Genomic DNA, 1,176 nt, shown 5'->3' with positions numbered 1-1,176 from the left:
TGGGCAGCCAGCGGGCACAGGCCCTGCTCCTCACAGCACCTCCAGCCAGCACCACCCAGGGCTCAGCCACGGACCCGAAGGAAGGTCTGGAAAAGGACAAGGGGTGTGGAGCAGGGGAGGGTGTGTGAGAAATGGCTTTGATTTTGCTCAGAGAAGTGTCCCCTATCTTTTCATTTTCTTTTCGCGTATGACAGTGTCCACGCCCAGATACAGCAAATGTCCAACAGCAGCTCCATCACCCAGTTCCTCCTCCTGGCGTTCACAGACACACGGGAGCTGCAGCTCTTGCACTTCTGGCTCTTCCTGGGCATCTACCTGGCTGCCCTCCTGGGCAACGGCCTCATCATCACCACCATAGCCTGTGACCAGCACCTCCACACCCCCATGTACTTCTTCCTGCTCAACCTCGCCCTCCTCGACCTGGGCTCCATCTCCATCACTGTCCCCAAATCCATGGCCAACTCTCTGTGGGATACCAGGGTCATTTCCTTTGCAGGATGTGCTGCCCAGGTCTTCTTTGTATGTTTCTTGTTTGGTGCAGAGTATTCTCTTCTCACCATCATGTCCTACGACCGCTACGTTGCCATCTGCAAACCCCTGCACTATGGGACCCTCCTGGGCAGCAGAGCTTGTGTCCACATGGCAGCAGCTGCCTGGGCCAGTGGGTTTCTCAGTGCTCTGCTGCACACGGCCAATACATTTTCACTGCCACTGTGCAAGGGCAATGCCCTGGACCAGTTCTTCTGTGAAATCCCCCAGATCCTCAAGCTCTCCTGCTCACAGTCCTACTTTAGGGAAGCTGGGCTTCTTGTGGTTACTGTCTGTTTAGGATTTGGGTGTTTTGTGTTCATTGTGCTGTCCTATGTGCAGATCTTGAGGGCCGTGCTGAGGATCCCCTCTGAGCAGGGACGGCACAAAGCCTTTGCCACGTGCCTCCCTCACCTGGCCGTGGTCTCCCTGTTCCTCAGCACTGCCATGTTTGCCTACCTGAAGCCCCCCTCCATCTCTTCCCCATCCCTGGACCTGGTGGTGTCTGTTCTATACGCATTGGTGCCTCCAGCAGTGAACCCCCTCATCTACAGCATGAGGAACCAGGAGCTCAAGGAGTCCATTAGGAAAGTGATTTCATGGGTGTTTGTCAATACTGATCATCTTTCCATCACTGTCCACAAATGA

General features: G+C 55.1%; 1 protein-coding gene across 1 annotated transcript; it reads left to right on the top strand.

Moving 5' to 3' along the window:
* Positions 1–216: 216 nt before the first annotated feature.
* LOC135999511 (olfactory receptor 14J1-like) lies at positions 217–1,176 on the top strand. Its single transcript, XM_065653082.1, has one exon. It carries the CDS (start codon positions 217–219, stop codon positions 1,174–1,176), a length of 960 nt encoding a protein of 319 aa, XP_065509154.1.

The sequence above is a fragment of the Caloenas nicobarica genome, chromosome 28 (genome assembly GCF_036013445.1).
Source record: "Caloenas nicobarica isolate bCalNic1 chromosome 28, bCalNic1.hap1, whole genome shotgun sequence".
Lineage (NCBI taxonomy): Eukaryota > Metazoa > Chordata > Aves > Columbiformes > Columbidae > Caloenas > Caloenas nicobarica.
The sequence above is the reverse complement of the archived record's forward strand: the minus strand, read 5'-3'. Positions and strand labels throughout refer to the sequence as shown.

What these genes read in the sequence shown, in the direction of transcription:
- LOC135999511 (XM_065653082.1), top strand. Translation starts at nt 217, where the DNA reads ATGTCCAACAGCAGCTCCATCACCCAGTTCCTCCTCCTGGCGTTCACA.